At 40.8% G+C, this 25,465-nt stretch overlaps 1 protein-coding gene across 3 annotated transcripts in view; it reads left to right on the plus strand.

Annotated features, from left to right (window-relative positions):
* The window catches only part of adamtsl5 (ADAMTS like 5), a 66,485-nt gene that overhangs the window by 25,136 nt on the left and 15,884 nt on the right, over positions 1–25,465 (plus strand). For all 3 annotated transcript variants that reach the window (XR_006055148.1, XR_001336884.2, XM_042226861.1), the window contains 7 exons: positions 14,834–15,006; positions 15,200–15,260; positions 15,664–15,769; positions 16,990–17,117; positions 19,417–19,540; positions 22,215–22,301; positions 22,885–23,048. Coding sequence is in view for 1 of the 3 variants with exons in the window: in XM_042226861.1 (XP_042082795.1) it covers positions 14,834–15,006; positions 15,200–15,260; positions 15,664–15,769; positions 16,990–17,117; positions 19,417–19,540; positions 22,215–22,301; positions 22,885–23,048 (843 nt within the window). In the remaining 2 variants the exon portion in view is untranslated. The remainder of the gene's footprint in view (positions 1–14,833; positions 15,007–15,199; positions 15,261–15,663; positions 15,770–16,989; positions 17,118–19,416; positions 19,541–22,214; positions 22,302–22,884; positions 23,049–25,465) is intronic.

Consider the following 25,465-nt stretch of genomic DNA (forward strand, 5'->3'; position numbering starts at 1 on the left):
GATCATACCAATATTAGGGGGGATTTATGCACAGTCATAAATTCCCAAAGTGTGCACTATGTGCTTCGAATACTGTGTGTAGTTTTTGTTTTATACAGTTGTCAGCCAGGCATCTAACTATGAAAAAATTACACTCCAAAAGACCCCAGGCTTCTTAAAAAACGACCCGGGCTTAAGCCCAGCAAGCCACCCCACCCCACCGCTCCGCCACTGCTTAAGGGGTGTTCAAATTCATAGGCTGTATCCTCCTGAGGACCCGGCCTTAGCGGTCCACGTGGGCCGGGTAGGCCAGAGGTGAGCAGCTGTGAAATTGGACGGTCCAGCCTTCAGATTTGCGTCACCAGCTGTCTCGGTGGAGTTTAGCTGTCTGCTCCTTTCTATCTAAAATATAACAGGACACAGGAGTAAACTCTCGACCATCTCACACTTCTGTTTAATCAGTTTTCTGTTTGATGTTTATTTAGCTGTGTGAAAACTAGAACTTTAATCTCAGCCAAACCGATTTACTCAGGAACAAATAAAACATTGAAATAAAAACAAACAATAACATTTTTAAGTTATTAAGTGACTTATATATCACGTTTAACCTGAGTAGCGAAAGACTGTGGGGGTCTGAAAACCATGTGTCGGGAGTTTGCCATTCTCAGCGGCTCTAGTGACCCTCGAGCTCCCGGCGAGCTATCGAGCTGGTGGGTAACAGACGTCTCCTAAAACGTTGGAGCACTTTTGCAAATATGTGACATTGTGATAAACCGAGCAGATATTTGAACTTTACACAGCTACATTCTCGCCTGAAAATATCTTAAAAGTGAAAGAGTAATAAGAGTAATATTACAACTAAGTAGCGCCCGCCATTATTGGAAACTGGAATTGGCTGGGCCGTGCAATGAATTCTGGGATATTCTGGGGAAAATGAGGACGCATTTGTCGACCACATTTGGAGGAGTCTACGAATTTGGACACCTCCATAGTTTAGCTAAGAATTCACTTTTTTTGTATAGCTGCTAACAGCTAACAAAAATCGCTCGCTCTCAAGCCAACAAATGTTCTGGTGCTAATTATAGACTGTATATAAAAGATAAACATAGCGACCTTGATGAAAAGGTCACACATTAGTTTTAAACTCTTCATAGCTTTGGACAGATTGTGTTTTGGAGTGGCCAGAGGCTGGAGGGCTAACATATTAGCTCAGCTCAAGGTAGCAAGCTTGGTTAGTACGCTAACCAACAACTCTACCTTGCAGCAGGATGGATTATTTGTAATAATATCTTCCAGAAAGCACCAACACCGATCAGCTGTAGCTGCCTAGTTTGAGACACCTGTCATTAAAAGCAGCTACAACCCCGACTTCAGTTTCAAGATGGCTGTTAAAAAAATAACAACTCGCTCATGCTCTAGTAGAAACTGAAGGACTTTTTGTACCAATTCTACATTGACCTAATGTTTAAGCCCCAGAGGAGACAGCTTGATGGTAATGAGACACATGAATCAAGAATGGAGACATTGATCAGTAAATCAATGGTTAATAAGTGTGCTGTAAAAAATGAAAGAGTGACCTAGGAGAGGCTAAAAGTTAAACAAAATGGCACTACTGGTGATTTATTTTCTCTGTTACTTGTTATTGAATCACCCACTGATGTATACTGTTGGTATTCTCCTTATTAATGAAAAATCATTATAATATTTATCTTTTTTGGTGTATTTTAAATATCTTTGATCTTACTATGACGATTTTCCTGTTATAGCGCTCCATAAATTGTATTCCAGGGCTCTAGAGTGCGACCAATTTAGTCGCAAATGCGACCAAATTTTTCAATGGTGCAACTAAAAAAAAAATCTTAGGTCGCACCGGTGCGACCAACTTTTTGAGTAACAAAAAAAACCAAACAAACAAACAAAAAAAACCTCCGCAACTCTAAAAGACACACATTATGCCCCTATCGTGGTCTAAATCAATCAGAGACAGTCAGGGGCGGGGCCTCTCTGATTGGTCATGGTCCAGATATTCCCGTAGTCCTTCGTGTGTACGTTTGAAAGTGCAGGCGGATAGAGAGAGGTGAGTAGCTTGAATAAAGCGATATCGATTCATTAAATCCTGAATCGACATTTAAATATAAACTTATTTTACCAGAAACACCAGAATCTCAGGTTAAAGCTCATAAAACTATTTCAACAACCACCAAACAGTAAATGAGAGCAGGTACACGACCAAAATTCACTGAACCAGCAGCAAACCATGCTTCACATTTGATAAACATCACCATTAATTCCCTCTTACTTTTGCTGTTTTGCTTCCACCACGATAAAAATCACACTTCATGCACAGCTCTCTCTCTCTTTCTCTCTCTCTGTGTACTTCAAGAACAGTTTCCCATCTCAAATCTGTTTTCTGCATTATTCATTCGCTTATTACCCATCAGTCTACCGTTGTTTACGGCGCTGTCGACCGCTGTTTTTTTGTTTTGTTTTGTTTACTTAACCACGTCGAACAAGAAAGACTGATTTCTGCTGTTCAATACTGAAGACATTTAAACTTTTTAAAATTATGCAAAATGCAGAATATTTTTAAGTTTATCTGCTATAAAAAGCCAGGCCAGGAAAATCTGCTTCATGTTTTTCTGAGTTTTATCCTCCGTTACTTTGACACAAAGGCCTCTGCTGTGATGTTCACATCTCTGATAAAGTCTCACAAGTGTCAGTGCTGATAAATGATCAGAATTATAATATTTCTGACTCTCTGAGGCAAAATTGAATCGAATCGGGACTTTGTGAATCGAATCAAATGGATTATAGAAATCAGTGATGATACTCAGCCCTGGTGAGCAGCCTAGGCCGAGAGGTGGATGTAGCTGTGGGTAATGAGAAAAGATGAAAAGAAGGATTGATAACTTTTTTGTTAAGTTAAGGCCTGATCCGTCTGACATTCATAGCCAGCTCTGACACGAACCCATCAACCTCTGAGCACTGAAAAAGCACAGCGTGTCCAGAGAACACATTATATGTCGTCATAAATGCACTGCCCAAGTGTCCCCACTGCCTTTCAGCGGCAGGCAGCAGCAAACAGGTCGTCAGAGGAGACCGATGTGATGATTACGTTTAACATTGGCACTCTTTGGCAATATTGTAGACAAAGCACTTTGTACAAGCACAAGATTGTTAGTTAATTAATCATTTACAAATCAATATTGTCTGTATAGACAGAAATTTCCCCCCCAAAAAAGTGCACAGGTAAAACTACAGTGTTAAGCGATGCGGTTGAAAAATTTGGGTGCGCCTAACTTTTGTGCTGGTGCGCCTAAGAAAAAAAAATTTAGGTGCACCAGTGCAACTGTGGCAAAAAGTCAGTCTAGAGCCCTGTATTCCCACAGATTTTAAGGAATTCACTGAAAGTTGGATGACGTATGTGTTGAGTTTTGCAAGAATGGAAGAGAGTGTTTTAACAAATGGCATCGTGCTTTATTTGCATGTGAAACCTGCCAGCGCCTAAAGCCATATCCCAAAGCCGCCCCCACGTTATCCTGTCTTCATGCCTTCTTTTTCTTACAGTTCAGAGTTAAATATTGTGATTAAGGCCATTTGTGAGGAAGAAAAATCCCAACTTTCAGGTCCCAAAAAGGAAAATCCAGCTCATTTAGATAATAAACCAATCACAGACCATAGACTAGTCACAGCGATTGAGCCGATTGGCTTTTTCTTGCAGGGTGTTTGTCCTCTGATGGGATTTTGTCTTGAGCAGAGGAGCGCTGCTCCAAGCCAGCATCCTCATTGTCTCCTATTCTGTTGTGTTTGTCGCTGCTATGCCACCTTTTCCCATCTTACCGCATCTTTCATCGCTATTTGTCTTGAGGTCAAGCAGACAACCATCCAACCTTCCCCGAGGGCTGACTGGAATAACCACACTCAGACACTGCCCCCCCCTCCCATCTGCTGTGACACCTCAAACAGACCAATGGATCCATTCTTCATTCTCCATTTTCATGTTACAGTTGTGTCATTTCAAAAAGACTAGTAACACATTATTTTCAATCCTTGTTTCAGAGTTGTTTACACTGCTGAAACATCTTTTGCGCTCGGTCATTGTTGCAGCTGTGCTGGCAGCGTCTCGGGTGGCCACGGCAAAAACAGAACATGAAATACACCAGACTTGGACATGGTGTAACCCCGCCACAGGCTTGGTGTATTTCCCCTTGGATTCAGAGAACAGCATGTACAGATGTTATTGCTTCACTTTTATAGGGCTGTGATGCTTCTGCGTTTCTTTGTTCTCACTGAGAACTTTGGTTTATGGCTGCAAAGAAACAGCCATTTCAGTTACTGTGTAAGCCTTACTGCAGCGCCCCCAGCTGTGTGGACGCCAGTATCTGCAGGTTGTTTACGTGTCTTTAAGTGTTTCTAGATACTGCAGCTCTCATAATTATCAAAAACATCTATGCTACGTGAAATCATATGCTTACAACTGCTACCGATATGATTAATGAAAAAAAAAATTGCATTCATCAACACAAAAAACAATCATTCGTCTCTTAACACCGAAACTGTTAAATGAATTCATGACTGATAAAAAAAATTACAAAGTGCAAATGAAATAAAAGGAGGAAAACTGTGGACAAATATACTAACATAACAACATCAACTCTATAATCACACAGATCAGATGCTTGAAATATTTACCTGAGACTTGAACAACAGAATAGTTCAAATCTTCACCCCTGACTCCCAAAGCTGCATGTTAAATTTGCAGATTAGGATTTGTTTCTCGGGCACAAAACTCACATTTTTAACTAGAGAGCTTCAACTTTTACACAACTTTACACAGATTAAAACACTGAATCAGGAATAATGTCTTCCTTTTGATCTGACCACAAACTACAGTAATTATCTTATTTACATTAATGCTTTCCTGCTTTATTTGGAGCACAAGTGTCATTCTTTGCAGGTATATTTTGTACAAATGACACATCAGACTCCCCTCTATATGAGTGTGTATCGACCCTGGAGAAAAGACCCTTTGTCCATCCAGCTTACAGAATGGAAACAGTTATGCCAGGTCAGACAGGCGAACAGTCGAACAACGTTACACTGTGGCAGTTTACCTGCACACTGGCTAGAGAGACGTAGACTCTTTACTCCGTCTCTCTTTCTTTATGCAGTTTGCTTTGTGCAAAGAAGACACTTTTTTCTCTGTTTGGTGTGAATGGTGGAGGAGAGATGGGGACATTGTAAAGGTCATAGGTCAACTTAGTTAATTAGAAAGCTAGTCCGACCCATTGACAGCTGTTATCAAGGCTAATTTGGCTGGCGCTGATGCTAATGACAGTGACCTCAGGTGACCCTGCCATAGTAATGCTGGACAGTTATAGCAAAGGTCGCTCTCAGCTTTGTGTGTAACGTTGTATGAGGGTGTGTTTGCATCTAACCATTTTTTTTTTTATTATGAGACACTTTGTCGCTTTTTCTCCACACACGTAAATGCCAGACGTTCAAAGTACAGAGGATTTGTTTTGAAGTTTTAGATGTGGGAGTTTTAACATGTTGATTTATGGATACCAAAAGCCATTTAATGTTGAGCTCGGGGGATTCAGACGGCTTTTAATAACAGTTCTTACATGATGAATTTTATCTTTTGTAAAGTGGCTGTCACACTTTGAAAAACAGGATTGATGTAACCCCAAGGTGAAACTGTTCGTCATGTACTGCAGTCAGGAAACATGAAATGGCTAAATCACAGTTTATCTCCTGACTGTGCAGCTACATGAAGCAGTTTTCACAGTCACTGCTGATCTGTTGTTCATTTTGAAGGGTTGCATTGTTTTCAGCTCATTATATCCTCTAACTTTGTTTTTATATTTCTGTCAACATATTTACAGTGCAGACCTAACCTGCTACTGGCTCCCTGTTAAACCCAGAATTAAGTTTAAAATCCTCTCATACAAGGTCCTGAATAATCCGTCCCTATCGAGTCTTAAAGACCTCACAGTACCGTATCACCCCAACATGGCACTTTGCTCTCTTAATGCAGGCCATCCTGCGTCATTTAAAGGTAGAATGGGAGTTCGGATAAACCTTTTTGATAGAGGTGGATCAGGTGACCCTGAATCCACCTTTTGACATGCTGAAATAGGCTTAGGCTGCTTCCCATGATTCACTGACTGCTTCTTATTTTATTTTTATTTATTTTATTTAGAAAGCGGGGCAACATATTAATGAACATTTAAACAGATGTAAATATGCCAGATTATAGCCTTTGGCTAATTTCCATCTGTAGACCCTCTGGCAGGTTGGTGTTACACACATGTTAGTAAAAACATACAGAGACACTATTTACAGATCATGTGACAAGGACAAAAACAGTGATCACATTATATTAGAACAGACAATGACAAGAAGAGTGGACACAGAGGACAATATAGAGAACAATAACGGAAACACATCAATTATATTGCACAAACCCCAGTATTGTACATGCCCTGACTGTCCTGATATTGCACTGACCCATTACACTAATAGTTGTTTCCCTTTTTGTAATACACTAACTCTTTTTCACGTCCAATATAAAGCATGATTATTAAACATGGTCACATGTTTGTGTCCCTCAGCTGCCCTTTTAAGTGACTCTTAAACATGGGGAGACTTTCCCTCACTGACAGTGGAAGACTATTCCAGAAGCTTACTCTCTGATATGACAGAGCATCTGTGAACAGGTGCTCTGTCTAAATGTCAGTTCACAATCACCTCTCACAGTGGCTCGAGTCAGTCGAGACCCGGCAACACTGCTAGACTTTTGTTTAATAAAAATCACTCATTGGTGGAGGCGCCAGACCATGTACAACTTTGTATACTAGACAGGCAGATTTAAATAATTTGAAATTAGTAAAATTTAGAAACTTGTATTTATCTAAAATTTAACAATGGTGATATGAAAAAGGTTTTTTATCTAATATTTTCAATGCTCTTTTGTAGCATACTTCGATTGGCCCAATAGCAGCAAAGCTCATATAGTAATACAGTATTCAATATGAGCCAGTATCATAGAGTGCAGGAATGTAATCGTTGCCGTGTCTGTAAATGATGTGTGGATATGTCTAAAGTTCTGTATATTAACATTTACAGTTTTCACTATTTTTTTTAACGTGTTTTTAAAGGATAATTTAAAAGTCTAGTAGCACTCCCAAATACTTAAATTCCTCAACATTAATTAGTTCTTGTGCACCCAGGCGAACTTTTACTGCAGCCACGGTTGTTATAGGTTTACTAAAAAACATCGATATGGTCTTTTTAACATTAAGGCATGAGTCATTCTGCCATTTTTGTAGATCATGTAATGCCAATGAAAGCTGATGGGCTGCATCATCAGCAGTTTTGGCTTGTGTAAAAATTACCGTATCATCAGCATACATAATCATTTTTGCACACATTGGCCAGGTCATTTACATAAAGTGAAAATAACAGGGGGCCTAGAATTGAACACTGAGGGACACCTTCCGTACAGTAAAGATAGGGTGACTTGCTATTCTTTATTTGCACGCATTGTTTTCTATCTGATAGATAAGACTGTATCCATTTAACAGTGTGATTACTAAAGTTAATTGTTGACAGTCTAGACAAGCGCTTAAGATGATTCACAGTATCAAACGCACGCTTGAAATCAACAAAAACAGCCACAACATAACTGCTCTTGTCTATGTAAGATTTTACTCTCTCAACAAAAACACAGACAGCCGTTTCAGTTGAATGAAGAGTGCGAAATCCGAATTGAATAGGGTCCAAACCCGGATTGGAGTCATTAAGATGTTCGGTGATAGAATTAGCAACCCACTTTTCTGTTATCTTTGAAAAGATAGGGAGTATGCTAATACAGTAGGTCGATAATTAGCAGGGTCTAATTTATCACCCCATTTATAAATTGGTGTAACTTTTGACATTCCAACTCAGAGGAACGACTGCCTGCGTCGATAAATTAATAAGGTGGGTCACAGGCACCAAAAGACAAGATTTATAATGCTTCAAGAAATTGGTATCAAATCCAAACTCATCCCTTGCTTTAGAACTTTTTAATTTAGAGATTATATTTTCTACTTCATTTTCTGTAATTTTATGACTATTGAACTTTGAATCTTGAGAAGAAACATCCTTTTTGGTGTTGGTAAGGGTCACAAGAATAAGAAAACAATTGTGCAATTTCATTAATGGTACTTTGGAAAAAAATCATTTAATTTAGTAGCTAGACTGAGATACTGATACCAGTTCATTGGCAAATTTAAGTTCAAGGTCTATATCAGCATTATGCTTACTGTTACCAAGGAGTTTGTTAATATTTTCCCAAATTAACTTAGTTTCCTTTGGCACTATTAATTACAGTCAGGAAAAAAATTTGCTTTTGTCATTCTCAAAGTTTGTGTGACTTTATTCCTTGCAGATATAAAATTTAATCGATCTGTATTTACCGTAATTGTCGGGCTATAAGCCGCTACTTTTTGCCCAAGCTTTTAACCCTGCGGCTTTTAGTCAGGCGCGGCTTTTCTATGGATTGTCCATGATTTTTGTGATATCGTAAGATGATTTGTTTTGTTTGTTCCGCTGTTGTACGGCACTACGTTGCCTGGCGGAAGGGCATGTGATCAGACACAGTATCGGGGTTCAAGAGTGGATGACGAGCGGCGATAAACTTGCGAAAAGCAAGTTATGCTCAACTCCACCGGTGGATTCTGACAGCATGGAAAAGTGTGAAAACATCCATGATCACCAACGGATTTCGAAGGGCTGGACTGCTGCATGATGGAGAGGAGGACACCGCCACGGCCCTTCTGAGGGTGTTCGACTCTGACACTGACAACGAGGATTTCTTTGGTTTTGAAAGTGACAACAAAGGAGAGAAGCGGAGAGTGGAGGACGTAGCCATCCTGAGCCTGTTCGTTTCCGACACTGGAGAAGAGGACTTTGGTGGTTTTAGTGCGCAGGAAGAAGAGAAAGATGGTGGTGAATGACTGACTTTTCTTCTTGTTGAAGCCGTGTCACTGCACCTGAGCCTAAAAGGTAATCCGAATAAATTTTTCTGGTGTGCTGTAGGTTATTGTTATGTACTACATTTGTTACTCGTTTATGAAGCACAGTACATGTTTCGTACTTGTAATTACCGGTACTTGTACATATACCCTAAAAAGTTATGCAAATATGTACCCATAACTTGTTTTTCAAAATTTTAATAAAAGGGGTGTGTCTCCAAACAGCCATCTCTTTCCTGACAATTCGCTTTGTGCATATTCTCTTACATATGTTAAGTCAACATTGAAACACCTGCGGCTTTTAGTCAGGTGCGGCTAATGTATGTACAAAACAGGATTTTCCCCTGATTTTAGCTTGTGTGGCTAATATTCAGGTGCGCTTTGTAGTCCGGAAAATACGGTAATCTAGATTGTAACGATGTTTTTAGTGACTGGTCTCTGTGTCTCATAAGCTGTTTACACTCAGTATTAATCCAAAGCAAGGAATAAACTCGTTTCTTTAAATGGCTCTCTTTCTGAAACTGTGACAAGACCTCTTTAATAGCAGAGTATAATAGATCACAACATTTATTCGTGTCATCATAGGATAGTATGCTAGTCCAATCAAAATTTGGAATATTATTTGGAATAAATGTTTTTTTTTTCTATTCATGCTTTTACTGACACATCTCAGTCGCTTTTTAGTCAGCTTTCTAGAGAAGAATATGACATTGTGGTCAGACAAGCCAGTCAAAAAGTTATGTTTTATCATTCTATCCGCTTTGTTAGAAAACACCAGGTCTATTAGAGTTCTAGAGCGATTTGTTATTTTAGTGGGATCACTGATCATTTGTGTTAAACCAAAATTATCTGTCATTTCTTTTAGTTTCTTTCTGTTGCTTTTATTATCCCAATTTACATTTAAGCCTCCCATTAGCACAAGTTCATTGTTGAGGTCGCAAGAATTCAGAAGTGCCTTGAATTGGTCATAAAAATCTACTTTTGCCAAAGGTGGGCAATAAAACAGTAAATGACATTTCTGCTGAGAGTGACACTTTAACTTCAACACATTCAACAGAGATTTCATTTGGCCAGATTATTTGTGTACATTTTAGAGAGTCCTTCATATACAATAACACCCCTCCCCCCTTTCCTTGATGTCTGTCTTTTCTGAAGACATTGTAGCCCTGTAGGGTTACCAGTGCTTGTGGAGAAGAGGGTTTGAGCCAAGTTTCCGAAAGTCCCGTGAAATCAACATTTGAATTAATGAGAAGATGTTCCAGTTCCACGGTGGCACGGTGGTTAGCACTGTTGCCTCACAGCAAGAAGGTCCTGAGTTCAATTCCACCATCATGGTGTTAGCCCAGGGAGCTGCTGTAGCCAAGGAAATCCAAGGAAGCAGTGATGGTGTTAGCCCAGGAGCTGCTGTAGCCAAGGAGCAGTGATGGTGTTAGCCCAGGGAGCTGCTGTAGCCCAGAAGCAGTGATGGTGTTAGCCCAGAGGAGCTGCTGTATCCAAGGAAGCAGTGATGGTGTTAGCCCAGGGAGCTGCTGTAGCCAAGGAAGCAGTGATGGTGTTAGCCCAGGAAGCTGCTGTAGCCAAGGAAGCAGTGATGGTGTTAGCCCAGGAAGCTGCTGTAGCCAAGGAAGCAGTGATGGTGTTAGCCCAGGAAGCTGCTGTAGCCAAGGAAGCAGATGGTGTTAGCCCAGGGAGCTGCTGTAGCCCAAATGGCAGTGATGGTGTTAGCCCAGGAAGCTGCTGTAGCCAAGGAAGCAGTGATGGTGTTAGCCCAGGGAGCTGCTGTAGCCAGTGGCAGTGATGGTGTTAGCCCAGAGAGCTGGGGTTTTTCTCTGTATGTATTATTGTAGGGTTGACCTTACAGTATAAAGCACCTTGAGGCGACTGTTGTTGTGATTTGGCGCTATATAAATAAAATTGGATCGAATTGAACCTTTCTTGCTAATATTAATTACAACTCAGCTTGTAGATGTTATGATCCTGAGTCTGACAACTCAGTGTTTAGGGTTTCCTTATATTGTTCTATGTTCTTGTTTATTCTGGTTATGTCTTTCGGTAAGGTTTGTCATTTGTTAGGTTTCTGTTCTGAGCCTACTTGCTCCCACTTCTCTGTGTTCCTTCTGTCTGTCCATGGTGTCACACTGTCTGCTCGTGGATCTGTCTGTTAAGTTCAATGCCTTGTCTGGTTCTGTGTCTGTGAGTTTCCTGTTTTATTCTGAAGGTCTCTTTCACATGTGAGTGTTCTCAGCTTTATGTCTGTGTCTCGTTAGCCCTGATTTCTCCCAGGTGTGTTCCCCTCCTCTCTCCCATCCCATAATTACTCCTGTGAGTATTAAAGCCCTGTGTGTTCTCCTGCCTGTTGCTGGTTCCTCTTTGTTGCTTCCCCGAGTCTCCCTGCGGTTCTGTTCTGGTTTCAGGTTAGTTGTGTTAGTTTTCCCAGTTTAGGTTTCTCTTAGGTTTTGTTTTGTGCCTGCTACATTCCGGTTTGTGTGTCCATCCTTATTAATAAAGCTCACTTGCATCTGAAGCTGCCTGCCTATTTGGTCCTCTATTAAAACTCACACGGCTTGCCCTGCTACCCGTGACCGTAGATGATTTATTGTTTCATTTAGTTACATAACTAAAACTAGGAAATAATGTCAGTATTATTTTAAACAAACATTATAGACTATAATTTAATTAACATCAGTGATCTTGGTTTACACACGTATCAGCCTTTGTTTAGTAGCCTGGCTCCTTTTTCCACTAAAGTTTATCTTAATAACAGCCAAACCAGAGTTTGACATTTTCTCATGAGCAGGAAAGCTTTGTTCTTCAACACAGCCTGCACTGGTGTAGGTAGGCTTTCTTCTTGTTTCTTCACCAGGCTTCTTGAAGGACAGTCGAAAGATCTTCTTTGCTTGAGGTTCAAGCTCTGGGGAGGTCAATCCATTATTGTTTTCTTTTTGTCACGTAAACCAAATGTCCGCAGTATTTAAAACCTAGTTCAGATTAATCATGAGCCTCATCACATTGCCACTCTTTGGTTTTAGAAGTGAAGAAGACTCCCTTTTGGATGAGAGGTGAAACGTCTTCACGGAACCTAAAGAAGTCTGTTGGATTTCTTGCTCCTTAAACTTAAACCAGGACCTGGATGAACCGACACAGACGTGGTGCAACATCAGCTGCATACAAAGAGTTTTCTGTTTCATTTGTGAACATCCATTTTTGTTGTTGTTGCAGTAAAACTCAGTAAATGTGTTGTTTTGTTGCAATACTGACACCATTTAAAATGTTATGACAGTGAAGAGTAGCACGCTGAGGTTGTAATAATCATCTTGTTTGCCACATAACCTGGTGCAACTGTTAAATTAGTGCCAGATCATTAAATTAATATTTGATTTAAATCTATATGATGCTTTTACTAAGAAACATACTCATGCATAAGCAACACGTTCTCACTCCAAACGCGTAACATCTGATGCCATGTGACAAATCGTCGGTATGTTACGCTTTCAGCCCCCCAACACGTTCCTATGTTATGCGTTTGAAACAGAAGGAAACATGAGAACCATTTGGACTGAATCTACAATGTACATTTATTTTACTTTCTCATCATGAATTGCTTTGGAAAACACACAAGGTTAGGCATGAGGTTAGGGTTAGGGCTGGAATACATGGCTGGAACGTGAGCTACCGCCGGCAGCATCCTTCTATTGGATTCCATCCACAATCGGGCACGTGTCATGGGGACGCGGAAGGTTACCTTTAGCTTTCCCATGGAACGCCTCAGGACGTGACAAATCGTCGGCATGCTGGCATAAAGTCTTTATTAGATAACTGTTTGAAATCATTTTTCTTCAGCTTGTCTCTCTCAGTGCACATGCTGCCTCTTTTGGATTTATTTCAAATGTAATCTTCAGTGTTGTTTAAATATTGTAGATATGAATCAGTTTAAATACATATAACCAACTTTCCGTCTGACATGTTTTGTGTACTTGCTGTCTGTGGCTTCAGCCATCCATGACAGCGAGTCTGCTGCAGCTGTTGCATGTGTGTAAAGAGTTAAACGTGTGTGTGCAGTATGAGCAACCAGTGGGAATGCTGCCAGTTTCAGTCGTCCTCCAGGGCAGAAACTGTGGAATGTGTTTGAGGAGCAGCACTGAGGTTTCTCTAATCACTTTTATTGTTCCGCTGATCCTGATCCACCAGGCTCACAAGGTTGACTGTTGTTCTTCATACGTCTGCTCTTTAAATAGATTTATCTGGCTCCAGGATTTTCCCTCCCACAAACGATATTTCATCATTCTCTGCTTTCTCCCTTATGCACGACACAAATGACTCGGAGTTGCTGACAGTGGCCAGTTGCCACCTAACAGCTTTGAACATGCAGGACATGAGTGCAGAGTGATTGCAGAGCAGAGCACAGTAACAACAGAGCAGGGAGTCGTGTTGTTTCTGCACTTTCAATCTCTCAGTAAGAACTTAAACATTGTTCAAAGAAAGATCATATTAAAAAAACATAACACAGTAGCACATGGATCAAGATGATTGTGAGCCAGTCACAGAGGAATAAAAATAGGATGGAAACGTGTTTGTGGCTAGGAAAGTCAGTGTTCAACCTCTGGGCACCAACAGTTTCTGATAATAAATATTCATTGACATTGACGTTTGCATAAATGCTCAGACTAAGACTACATGTGTAAATGGAGCATTTTTAGAATGAAAGAAGCATGTCATGGAAGAAAATAGCACACAAAGCTCTAAACAGCCAATGCATAGATAAAGAATGCCTGTGCCTGTAGATTAGTGCCACAACTATAGTTAAACTTCTTTGCAGATACTGTGAACTAAAGAAAAATCTCTGGTTATAACCACAGAATAGGGCTGTGCGATATGACCAAAACCTCATATCCCGATATAAGACATCTATCGTCCGATAACGATATAAATCACAAAAATGGAACATTTTCTGTAAATTCTGTGAATCTCGGGCAGCTCGTCTTGCGGGAAGTGTTTCCAGCTGCGCGTCGTGTACCTGGAGTCGAGTGTTTTAACCGATGCATGAAACGATACATTTTTAGACATAAGTTGTAACGGCCGCTGTTTTTTTTGTGAGTATTTATTACACGGCGTGCTGCGAGGAAAAGCCTGTTCTAACGTTTGAGTCTAAGGACTATTTTTTAGCACCTGGCGGCTCCTTTTTACTTCTCATCCGTAAATAATCTGCTCTTTCACGTGATTCAGTTTATTTTGAAAAGTCTCAACAGGATCTTGAGCTTTATTGTGAAAGGTTTATGTGGAACATAAACAAGCGGACATGCGATGCTGTTACCGTCGTTGTTGTTAACCACGACGCATTAAAACAGGCGCTTGCCCGTCTGTAGTGTGGTTATATTAAATATAAGAGAAAGAGAGAACTTTAATAAATTAATATAGCCACTACATGGACTATCAAAACGCTGATAAAATATTGCCGTAAACAGTTTATTTTGTGACACCACGAAACAAACAATAGCGTAAAATGAAACGATAGACGTTTTTATATCATCATCCGATATATATCGTTATATCGAACAGCCCTACCACAGAATATATACATAGGTTGCAACATGTGTTACTGCAACACTAGCATCTGTTACTGTGACTCTTGTGACCTAAATAACTGCAGAGAGATATGATAGAAACCTAATGCTTCCAACAAATACTCCATCTACATTTGATAAAAGGTTTCAGCGTGTACACTCATTTGGTGTCTACCTGATCTTCTCCCAGTGTCCTGCTCTCATGTTTGTGTTACCTGTTCTTAAAGTTGTCTTTGTAATTGTCTCTCTGTTTTATGCTTTTTTTTCCAGCCCTCTTGGATTTCGGCGTGGGGTCCTAACAGCAACGATTCGTCGGTGCGTCCAGCTCGCACACGGAGGCAGCTGCACTTCAGAAATGAGTGGGCAACATGGAGCGGCTGGTCTGTGTGCTCACGCACCTGTGGGGGCGGAGCATCTGTGAGGTCACGCACCTGCATCACAAGGTTAGCACGGGAGAAAATACGGACAGTTTTCAAAATTTTATGCGACGTTTCAGTCAGACTTTTTTTTTTCAGAAAAACCTTCATAGAGATTTTTGAAGGGATATGAAATTTATATTTTAACATTTTTAAGCCACAGTGTTTCCTACTGTTCTCTTACCTAATCCTATACATCTCTTTTATTTCTGTGTCCCAGGAATCCAGTGGGTGGACCATGTGCAGGAGATCCCAGACAGTACAAGATCTGCAACACCAAGGTCCTTTCAACAAAAAGGCTTTTGGTCTTTATTTAAAAAAAACACGCACACATTTTATGCAAACAGTGTAGAGCAATGGCTAATGTTTGCTCGTGGAGGAATGTCCAGGGTATAACGATCAGCGACTTTCAGGGTGTGATCTGGAATTTCACTGACAGTTTAACCTGCGTCTGCACCGCGGCGGCGGTCCTGCCACTGTTTGCGCTTCATGATAAAGCAATAATGTGTCTCTGTAGGCAGAGTAATTGTTACAGTGTAGCAATCAAAACGGTTTCACTGAGAGAGTTCAAAATCAGGTAGACGGTTCCTTCGATGTGAAGCCTATATTGTATGGCATGGTCGTAACAAAGGTTCATCCTCAAGGACGTCAGGGTGTTGATGCTGTGTGTCTGTGTGTGTGCAGGACTGTCCCCCTGGCTCGGAGGATTTCCGAGAGATGCAGTGTGCTGCCTTTAATGACAGGCCGCTGGTGGCTGGCAACTCCTTCAGATGGACCACCTTTCATGGAGGTCAGTGAGATGATTCACCCTCTTTCTACTTAAGACTTCTTCAGTATATGTTGTTGTTTTTGTTGTGCAGTGAAGAGATCAGTTTTGGATGTAACTAGTCCCACGTGGCTTGTTATAGAGTCACCATATGAATGCTGAGACAGATGGCTCATTTATGCAATGTGGGGTTTTTATATATGTATGAAAATTTTCTAAGCCCACAGTTTACTCTCTGCAGGCATCATTTAATCACCAGATCGAAGGAAAAATGGTTTTCTTTCAAAAGATGCTTCCTTGAAAGCCAGCGAACGTTCCTATTCGATCTACAGGCCTCTGAGGAGAAGAGTGATATCTAACATGGATTGAAAGAGAGACTTTTTTCTATGTTGTCTTCAGAAGCACGTTTTAAAACTAGAAAACACAAAAAACCCTGCACACCAATAAAGCAATTCCTGGGCACTCGTGGCTTTTAGACCAGATATATTTGAAATACAGTTTTTCTACTACTTGTGGGCATCGTGATGGGACAGATGGCACCACACTAACACCATAAGCAGCCTGCTCGGTCCTAACACTGAATTTAAACCACGACTGTAAAATGAAATGGTTTACTGTAAGGGGACTCATCATTTGGGCGCAAAAGGAAGTCAGTTTCCCACAGTTTGACTGTGTCAATATGTTCCCTTCTTCGTTAATCATACATAACAAACCACAAATCTTCAATAAAACCCATCAAACAAGTTAGTGCGTATCAAAAATCCACAGTGAGCTGAAAAGTCTATCCTAATGTGTCTTTTGGGCTTAATCTGTGTAGAATATAACAAACTACAGCAAAATGTCTGGAGATGAATTGAAAAAGTGTTCCCTAATAACATTCAGAGCCTCGATGAGCATATAAAACAGCGCTTTTTTCTGTTTTCCAGGGACTCAGATGTATAGCTTGTGGATGTGCAGAGACTGTGTTTTTTAAGGCCCATACAGACTGTAGCTAAACAATAAAAAAGCTCAGCAGCTGTACGCAGCTGTAGTTTGTGTGTTTGTGGCAGTCGTGTAGCTCGCACATCCTGCTGTGGCCTACTGGAAGTTAAATCCCAGGACTTTGTTGCTGTTCGTTCAGTTTGCTCTCTTTCTCCATGTTCTGGTTGTTTTTGCTGTTCAGTCACCTCCCCCGCTGCCTCTTTGCTTCACCTATTTCCCCATAATATTATAATGAGCCACTGACTGAATATCTTCTCTGCCAGGCTCTAACCCCTGTGAACTCAGCTGCTTGGCCTTGGGTCACAACTTCTACTTCAACTTTGGCCGAGTGCTTGACGGCACAGCCTGCGACAAGGACTCAGGAGCAGTGTGTGTGAACGGACGCTGCCTGGTGAGTGGTACCCGGTCTGTGTGTGTGTCAGTGTTTCCTATGTTTACCGCATAGAAGATTTAAAGCAGACCTATTATGGATTTCCTTGTTTTCTGTCATAAGCAATGCCAGATGCTTATGTTGAACATGGCCGAGGATTCAGATACGAAGGTCAGTCTGTTTCAGGTATTTTTTCCTGCTCTTGGGTCAGTATGATGTCACGGAGAGGGGATATTCCTAATATGGGCACTTGATTTTCACACCTGTGACTGGACTGCAGATGTCACGTCCGGTCTATACCAGGAATGCAAAAATCAGGATATTTTCTCACCACACTATAGTCTAAAAGTTAAACTATTTACATGTTTTAAAGTCATTATACAGTAATTTGATTTTATATGTGGATGCTTTGTGCCAAATTGAGAGTTACGGTTAATTTTTGTTCCTTTTCTACTAAAAAACAAATAATTTCACTTTTCTATCAAATAAATATTATTTGAAGAGAGTTACGTGTCCATTCAGTCATCTGAGGTGCTCCGGCACTCAGTCACATGTCTATGGAAAAAATGAACAGGAGCTGTACTTCTGGAAACAGAAATCCTTAAAAACTCATCCAAGCTTTCAAATGACGGCGATGTCAAAAGAAAACTGGCCCGAGTCTCTTGTGCCTTCAGCTCCACTCTGTTGAGGCATAAGTGATGTTGACCAGTCTCACTGGAGCTCTCTGGAGAAGTGAACTCCATGCTGTGCGTTTGGACCACAGTTCTCTCATCAGTGTAGACTGCAGCCTTCAGTTAGCATTATGGCTCTGCTGAGCTCTCCACAATCCCACATCTAGCCTGTCCCCTTCTCACCTCTCCTACCCTCACACGGATGGGGACTGGGTAGGAAACAAACGTGTGTCTCGTGGGTCCTGGAGCCCGTGTGCTGTTGGGACATGCATATATAACACTCAGCAGACACATCTGCTGCAAGGGAGGACGCTCACTGCTGAAGCTATTTTTACACAGCCCACAAAGGATTAATTTGTGTCTGTGTTTACATATGCTGCATGTGCATACGTGTGTATTTGTGTGTGAGCATGCTCACATGTTGCGTGTGGCGCATATAAGAGGATTTATGGGCCACAGATTTGTGCTGGCCCAGGTCAGAGCTGCCCTGGGCCTGAAACAAGAAGCAGATGCAGCCTGCAGCTCGTGGAGTCCTGCAGGTAACAAACTAAGTTCAGGCAGGTGAACACATGAACACAGGACCGTATGTGTGCAGTGTAAGTGTAGATACTCCTTCACAGCTAAAACTGCGGTGTTTCTTTAATGTACACCACACAAATTATCTAAACTCTTTTCAGTTTAAGAAATTATTTCATTCTGCAATTACTAGCTATGTTTTAGCTGCTCCCTAGCCACAGCAGGCAGCACCACAAGCTTGATTTGGTATGCTTTTTACCCTGGATGCCCTCCTGATCCAACTCCAAAGTGGGTTTATTGTCTTTGGCTGGAATGGAGAGTCCATCAGATTGGCTGGTTTGTTTTCGCCTGCCTCAAGTGGCCACTTGAGAAACTGCAGATTTTGATACTTGATTAGTTTTGACTTTAAGAAAAAGAATAGTTTTCTCTTCAGCTGTGGAGGTTACCAGTGGGAAAGTTGTCATCCTTTGGATGACATAAATGATTAAATTACTGATTCTGATTGTTCATTTCCTGTTGAACGACTAAACAGTGAACTGACCGTATCAGTTCTAGACTTTAGAAGAGCTGCTCAGCAACAACTTCAACCATTCAATTTGTCAATCTGCTTTCATGCCTAAATGTCACAGCATCCATGTCTTCTTCTGTGCAAACAGATCATGTGTTTTTAATTAAATAGGTTCTCCAGATTATTGATCTCTAGTGTGGGAACCTCTTTGATTGGGTTGCACAGCAGAAATGGAGACCACAGAAGAGCGCAGCCACTGTCGTCTTTCTAGCAACAGATTCTTCACACACCATAAAACATCCTGCTCGTCTTCGCTGCTCTTTACTCTGGCATTTACAGAGACGACTCCAACCCACTCTGCCCTGTTGAGGCCCTGGGGTACAGTTTTTCCACAAAGTAAATGTTTGTAAGAGCAAGCAAATGACAGAGAGAAGCAAATACGAGAAAGAAAGGAAGAGTGAAGAGAGCTGAGGCCCGGCAGTAGATGGAGGTGACTACATGGCAAAGAAAAGGCCAAAAGAAAGGTTACTTCTCAGCAGAAAATGCACGCTGTTAGGAAAAACAGGAGCGACATTAAGTCAAAGCAAACTGTCCTTCTCAAAGCGTTTGTCTGTGTTTACCACAGAAACCTGGCTGTGACTTCATCTTAGGCTCAAAGCAGCAGGTGGATGCCTGCATGGTGTGTGGCGGACACAACGCCACCTGCCTACACCACAAGAGTGTGTACCAGAGCAACAGTCTGGAGGCAGGTAGGAAACACACACACACACACACACACACACACACACACACACACACACACACAGAGTAATAAGGACTGAAATGCCAACACAGCGTGGGGATATTTCCAGTCCCCCCTTTGTGTTTTCCTACCCAAATGCTATTAGTCATTCAAGCTCAGGGAACTGTTCCCTGATGAAGTGAACATTAACCATGGCAACACGTTTACCAAATAAAAGCAGTTGGCTGCCTTCCAGGAGGAATCGAGCTAACAACAGCTACAAAATTACAGTTGATTCAGGAAAGAGGAGGAAGAACACAAAGTTCTTTGGGCTATTCTGGCTTGGTGCCACCACAACATGTTCTACCTTCATCAGCACTTGTACTCGAGAGGATAATGTGGGCTATGACTGCATGCTGGGAGGAAGTTTTCAGAAGTTTGTTTGTATGCTCTATCTGAAAAGAGAAATAACAGGTTAGAAAACACAAGTATTCACTACTTAAACCCGGCCAGTGAACAAACTGTTTCTAACTCAGTTCACTTTGAAATTTAATCACATCAAAATGTATTTCAATTATTAAACAGAGCAAAAACAAAGCAGCAGGCAGAGCTTGGACTTGGACACATGTTCTTCAAGTTCATCTCCAGCCTCTTGACTTCATCCTGCATCTGTGTGCTATGTTCCCCCGTATACTGCAGACAAACCCCACACACTGTGTTGCAGTATTATACTGCATTGTTTGCCCTGTTTAATTGAATTAAGAATTCAAATGTCAATGTAAGTCATCAGCTGGTGAGCAAACCATGGAATAGTCTGTGTATACAGAGGTCAAGACTTCATAGACTTCATAGTATTGGTATTTAACCAAAATTCTTTTTGCAAAAACACCAGTTGCCATCTAGTGGCCTTGCACGTTTAAGGCACTTTGGCTACATTTTGATGTGATTTTTGGCAGCTTTTGGAATTTGTTGGCTGCTTTAGCTTCAGAATAGTTACTTTTTTAACTCATGTGAGTTTGGAGGTTTGTTTAGGGGGCATTCCTATTCAGCTGGGAGCATTCATCTAATGAATGGAAACCTCAACATAATACAGAGCTTTCATGTTATTCTCAAACATTAATGGTCTGAGAATAATAGATGGAAATAAACAAAAAATAAGCACCAGATTCTGGGGAATTAAACCTAATTACAAAGTGCCTAACACCTCAAGCGTGTCACTTTGGCTCTGTAACAGTGGTTCCCTCTCACAGCTCATTGTGTAGGCAGACCAGAGGTGATAGATGAAGTCCTGGCCCATAATGGCTCAGACTGAGAATGAAGAACACGGCTGATAAAGGCTGCTTTGTTTGGGTGACTCAGCAGCCTCCAAGGGCTCTTTTTCCTTTCCTTCACCAGTGGAGGGAGGGCCGATGGGGCAGCACGAAACGGTTCTTTCCGAGCTCTAAATGCACATGGCCCCGAGCTCATCGCTGATCACATGCCTGCCACTTTGACATTTCAAAACACTATATCATCATAAAGCCCTGCAGATTCACCTCGAGAATAGTTTTTCTCCGAAACTGGTGAAAAGAAAAACCAGAGTGAGACACTCTTTATACGTCATGATAAATGAGCTTCATGCTGTTGATGCTTTGCGCTCGGGGACACACCTGAGACTTTTTCTATTTCTTGAAGTATCAGTCTGTAAGGAATGGTTGGGAGTTTAGAGTCCATATTTCTTTTTCTTTGTGCTTAATTAGGTTTAATATTACTGACATTACAGATCCCGTTTGTCTTATAATGACACGTTACAAACCATCGCCTGCAAGTGTACAGCAAGCTCTTTTAAAAGCTATAATCATGTGATTAATAATCCAGGTTTTCTGTGAGTCACTGATTACAGAGCACTTACTGACTGCTCAGTTACACAAAGGTAGACCCTGAGTATCAGGTGCACAGTACAGTCTGAATGCTTCTAAATATCTATTATGTTTGAAAAATGACTGAATGTATCAAACTAGGATAATAGTACAGTCAATTGTCTGGAGATGTGCAAGTTTATATCCTTTCAAATAACATTCAGTAATGCATAGCAGGTTTTTGGTATCCACCATGTGACCATTTAGAGTTAAGGGTGGGGTTAGGATAGCATCCACAGCATTTTGTGGAATTTTCACATACATAAATGAGAAAAAAGTTCTAAATGATAGAAAAACATTAAGATGTTTAAAAAATGTTTAAACTTTGTGACTGCTTGTTTAGCATGGCACTAAAATGGTAAATGGACTGGTTCTAATAAAGTGGTAGTCTAGTAATCTGATGTTGGTGATTTAGTTTTTAATAAAAGAGTTTAAACAAGTAACTGAGGGGTTGATTTCTGTCAGGAGGCTGGTCTGGTCTTGTAAGATGACTTGAACGTGAAGATGCTTTAACATTACAGACACATCCTTTTTTTGGACCGTATATATATAAGTAAACACTTCAACCTGCAGACTGAGCCATAACTCTCTCTGCAATCCCAGAGGCAGATGTGGGATTATTGTTTAACCAACAAGCTTCTTTTAGATGATTTCTAGGATTTTCTTGTTTCCTGGCTTCCTGGTACTTTGTATCCAAGCTTGCTGTTGGTGTTGTATTTGTGTAGTTGATTGGAAAAAAAATGGCCTTTTCTGAATGTGGTGCAAGAAATCCAATTAAAACCAAGCTTTTACTCTCTCTGTCAGGCGGGCCTTTTGGATACAATGAAGTGGCCATGATCCCTGCTGGAGCAACTCACATCCGAGTCACTGATAACAGCAGGAATTATCTTGGTAAGAATCCGTCTACAGAGCCGCTTTTTCTCCCTGTCTCTCTTTTACACACACCAGGCCTGCTGTGCGTTTGACTTTCAGCTTAATTCCATGGCAGTCTCTTTGCATCACTGTTTCATAGCTGCAGTGTAAATCAGTTTTATAATTCAGGTCTACACATGCCGTGGCTTCCTCTCCCTGGAGACAGTGGGCTTGACGGTCCCATTTGGTTTCTGGACCCTCTGAACGTTTCCCAGGCAGCAAAATAACCGAGGGCATCTATTCTCATCACAGTTTATGAGACCAAAATAAAACACGCCCTGAAACAGAATGCGCTGTTGTCTTTAAAGAGACCCTCATAAAGGCTTTATTTGACCACTTGGTTAAGACAGGTGAAGGTACTTGTTTCCATCCATGTCATGGAAAATCTCTCCCCTCCAGGAGTCACTGCTGCCATATATAGTCAGGCGCCATATTTCTGCTTCTGGCATCCGGCCTTTGCCTCAACTTCACCCACTGATAAGGAAACATAACTGTTTCCTTTGATGTCGAAATACATGCCAGTCTTTCCTTCATTCTCATGACCTGTTCTTCCCTTGCACAGCCCTGCAGAATGGACGCTCCCAGTTTTTGATTAATGGAAACTGGAAGATCAGCGTTCCAGGCGAGTACAGTGTAGCAGGGACTAAGCTGGTTTATCGGCGCTCAGCAGACACCTGGGAAAGCTTTGAGGTGCCAGGACCCACCCAGGAAGACCTTCATCTAATGGTAAGAATATCTGAAGATGCTGGAACAGAACAAATATATATAATTCATTGTGGTAATGTACAGAACCAAAATTAGAAAAAAGTTGTCTCTGTCCAAATATTTATATATATTTTATAAATCAATTACATGTCTGTTTTGACACTGAAGACTTTAAAACAGTGGCGTGTCTAGAAAACCTTTGTTGGGGGGGCCAGGTAGGGGCACAGATTTGGAGAAAGGTGGCAGATGTAATTGGCAGATAATGTTAAAAAAGAATTCTGCCAACCGTTAACCATAATTCAATAACCCTGTAAACCTAATAACCGAATGTGCTTTTAACTCTTATTAGAATGAGATTTTAACCACTACAGAGCAAAGTCTTTAGATATTGTGTTGATAAAGTAAAAGAGATACAATCAGTGCTTTGTCAGTGTTTATTCAGCATTCAAGGACAGCAATATTTCCATAGTATTTTTACTGACATATAGTGCACATATGTTTTGAGCAAAAGCATTTTTGAATATTAAAATATGAACATTTTTAACATTCAATTGGCAAATTAGCCAATGCAAAACTTTATCTGCCTATTAAAAAAAGAAAATCATCTTCTCACAAACTGGTGTTTGATTTTGAAACAGGAAAAAAGTGGGGAAACAAATGAAAAGACTAACATTTGAATGAAACCTGAAAGCAAGTAAATACTTTCTATGCCTTCTTTTGATAATGTTTTCAGTATAAATTGTGCAAAAATAAACTTCTTGAACTTTTAATATGAGTCTGTTACATGTTAGGAAGACAAGAAGTACAAAAACATTTGTAAACAGCAGCACTTGGAGTTGCAAAATATTTATGTTTTGAAAGTGAACATTTACTCAAGTACCTTGACAATATAAACATCCCTTCCTTGCATTTTCCTTCTCACACATACCTTCATTTGTAGAACTCACAGGTGACAATGATGACTGCTGCTCTGTCCACCTTTCCCTGACACTGCTCTCTGCTTCTGGTTGTATTTTAGCCTTCTTAAGAAAGAAATTCTCAATATTTTGAGATCTTTTCATTCTTTTTCTTCTTTTATCTCTACTGGTTGGCCCTGAAGTAATAAAGCCAAAAATTATGTCACAAACAACAACTTTCCTGATGTATGACCTTGACTAGAAGTCAGGGATGTCAAGTTCTGGCCCTCATGGACCCCTATCATGCACGTTTTAGATGTTACCTATACCAACAGAGCCAATTCAAATCAAATAATCCCCAAACACCTAGTTGTGCAGAAGTCTGTAAATGATTCTTTTAATCAGCTGTGTTGAAGTATGGAAACATCTGAAACCGGGAGGACAGGAGCCTTGAGATCCAGAACTGCACATCCCTGCACTGAACATGGCACAGGGGTGATTTACACTCTATTCATAACATGGAGCTGGCAGATAGGATAAGTAATGAGAGAAATTAGATAGACCGCACAGTGTAGTGTAAGTGCTGCGTTATGGTCAACTTTGGTAATATTGATGTATAAAGAACAACACTGGCTGATGACGAAGTACAGTCAGCTGGCATGGTGACACTGCCAGTATTAACCTGCAACCAAATCTGCAGCTCCACACAGCAATGTTACGACTTGGATTATATCTTATAACTCATAACTCTTATGCTAGCTCCCCCCAGCAGCCTACTGTCTGAAATATGCGATGGCTGCAATAATTCTTTAAGTGTTATTTTTTCCTTGGTATTCTAATTTCACCGAAATTTACTAAACTCAACAAACTTAATATTACTTACTGGGACATTTATTCTCTCATTTTCTTTTCACCTCATTTTCTCATTTTCTGTGGTGCCGTCTTTCGTGCTTGGCTCTCCTTTCTTTGCTAACGTGATGCTCATTAGTGATGTTCTATTCAATACTCGAGAATCACTTTACTGACTCGTGAATCATGATTCACAAGCCCAACTGACTCACTGACTCATCCCTGTTGCTGTTAGCAAACTAATTTCATTAGTAGAAATATATCTAGCTTATAATTAAAATTGTGGGGAAAAAAACAACAGCCAGTTTCTTAACAAAAAAATTTCTGCTCTGAACTGGAAGAAAAAACCCTGAGTAGAAGCTCACATCAAGACAATAGCTCCTCTGTTCACAGTAGCATCGCTCTGCTAACATGCTAACAGCACATTTGAGTTACTCACCCCCTCCCTTCACGTGCTGAATCGTAGCGTAAGCCAGTGGTTCCCAAACTTGTTTTGCTGGGCCCCCCTTTGTTTTACATGAAAAATGTTCGCGCCCCCCCCCGGCGCGCACACGCACAAACACATCTTCCAACCACACACACACCCATATTTTGCACCATTGCGGTTTATTTCACACCTCAAACATTTAGTAAACAATTAAGCAAATACAAGTAATCTGCAATAAATTACAGGTAGTAATAAAATAAACTACT

This window comes from Haplochromis burtoni, unplaced genomic scaffold (genome assembly GCF_018398535.1).
Source record: "Haplochromis burtoni strain Fernald_Lab_line unplaced genomic scaffold, NCSU_Asbu1 Contig_231, whole genome shotgun sequence".
NCBI lineage: Eukaryota > Metazoa > Chordata > Actinopteri > Cichliformes > Cichlidae > Haplochromis > Haplochromis burtoni.